The sequence below is a fragment of the Penaeus vannamei genome, chromosome 3, assembly GCF_042767895.1.
Source record: "Penaeus vannamei isolate JL-2024 chromosome 3, ASM4276789v1, whole genome shotgun sequence".
Taxonomy (NCBI): domain Eukaryota; kingdom Metazoa; phylum Arthropoda; class Malacostraca; order Decapoda; family Penaeidae; genus Penaeus; species Penaeus vannamei.
This window is the reverse complement of record NC_091551.1, coordinates 15,196,311-15,198,254: the sequence shown is the minus strand read 5'-3', so window position 1 is coordinate 15,198,254 and position 1,944 is coordinate 15,196,311. Positions and strand designations below refer to the sequence as shown.

Below are 1,944 nucleotides of genomic sequence, written 5' to 3'. Positions count from 1 at the left end.
CAAACCTATTGGACCGCAGGCTCCCCTCGCTCCCGGGTAGCTGGCATAGCTTAACAGCACTTAAACTCCAGCGCCAGGGCCGAGAACATCGCTCCATGATCCTCTACCTGAGCAAGACCATAGCAGCAGCTCCAGGCATACCCAGGCCGTAGCCCTCAAGGAGCTGCACCAGCTCTCCCCGTCGATCTCCAATTCCAATCCAGCACCAAGCCATACCTGTGGGAACTCCACAACAGCCACTCACCAAAGAGATAATAGACCAATTAAATAGAGAATGACCAACCATCCTTTATAATATATATATATATATATAATATATATAATACATAAATATATATATATATATATATATATATATATATATATATATATATATATATATATATATATATATATATATATATATATATATAACGCCTATTCGGTCACCCGAATTTCCGTGGCCCTCATTACCAGCTTCCTCCAGTTCTCCCTTTCCTGTGCCGCTCTTTCCGCTTCTACCATGGTCAGTCCGCAAACTTCCTTGATGTTATCAGACAATCTGGTCTTTGGTCTACCTCTTTCTCTTTTCCCCATCACCATTCCTAAGTACCTTCTCCAAGGAGTCGCTTCTTAAGACATGACCAATAAAATCGTTTTCTTTTATTCATGATGTTAATTAGGCTGTGTTTTCTTTTGATTTTTTGCAGTACTTCTTCATTTGAATTTTTCTCTCCAGTTAATTTTCAGTAATTTTCTATAACCCCACAATTCGAAACTCTCAATTCTCTTCTCGTCCATTTTCTTAAGTATCCAGCATTCGGATCCATACAGTGCAACGGGGAATACTAGCGTGTTTAAGAGTCTCTTCTTCGTTTTTATTGAAATGCTTTTATTTTTCCATATGTTGGTCAGTGCAAATGTGACATTCTTAGCTATTGCGAGTCTTCTCTTAATTTCTAGAGTCTTCATAGTTATCCGTGAAGACAGCTCCTAAATAAGTGATTTTTTTTAACATTTTCGACATTTTCTCCGTTTCTTATTACGTGCGTAATTGATTGTTCTTGTGTTTTTTGTATTTTCATTACTTTTGTTTTCTGTGCATTATAAACCTGCTTTTTTGCTTTCTTCTTTCACTGCATCCACTTGCTTCTGCAGCTCTTCCATACTACCAGCTATTAGTACTACATCAACATACCTTAAGTTCGTGATTATTCTTCCACCCAGTTTTACGCTTCCTTTAAAGATGTTAAAACTTTTTTCATTATTATTTCAAAATAGATGTTAAATAGATGAGGAGACAAGATGCATCCTTGTCTAACTCTTTGCGTTATTATAAACCAATCTGTCATTCCGTATGACGTTCGAACAGTCGCCTTTTGTTGATCATAAGTTTTATGACGTGTATGGGGAAACCCAAATTTTTCATGTCGTTCCAGAGAGTATCATGAACCACGGTGTCGAATGCTTTTTTGTAATCTATGAAACAAATATACAGATATTTGCTACGTTCTCTGTTTATATATATATATATATATATATATATATATATATATATATATATATATATATATATATAACCATTTTCAAATTAAGAATTTGGTTTCTTATTCCTCTTCCTAGCCTTAAACCTGCTTGTTCTGAGATTTCTTCTAATTTGTTCTTAAACCTTTTTTGCTATAATTTTTAAGAGAATTTTACTATTGTGGCTTATAAGTGCAATTGTTTTATTGTTGTTGCATTGCTGAATGTCTCCTTTTTTGGGGATCGGGAGAAACACGGAATTAGCCCAATCTTCTGGCCATTTGTTTTCATTCCAAAGTTTTGTACACAGTTTGTGAATGTGACTCCATTTGGTCCGCTGTTCTTTTTTAGTTCTGCTGTTATTTTATCTATACATGGGCTTTTTTTCTGTTTTGAGTTCTTTTATTGCAGCTTCAACTTTTTCACGTAATGGCTTTGGTT

The 1,944-nt window shown here is 35.3% G+C and overlaps 1 protein-coding gene across 1 annotated transcript; it reads right to left on the bottom strand.

Moving 5' to 3' along the window:
• Positions 1 to 417: 417 nt before the first annotated feature.
• Positions 418 to 951, bottom strand: LOC113814354 (uncharacterized). The gene is made up of 2 exons (XM_027366407.2): positions 749 to 951; positions 418 to 592 (listed from the first exon to the last, which is right to left on the bottom strand). Exons 1-2 carry the CDS (start codon positions 949 to 951, stop codon positions 418 to 420), a joined length of 378 nt encoding a protein of 125 aa, XP_027222208.2.
• Positions 952 to 1,944: the final 993 nt, after the last annotated feature.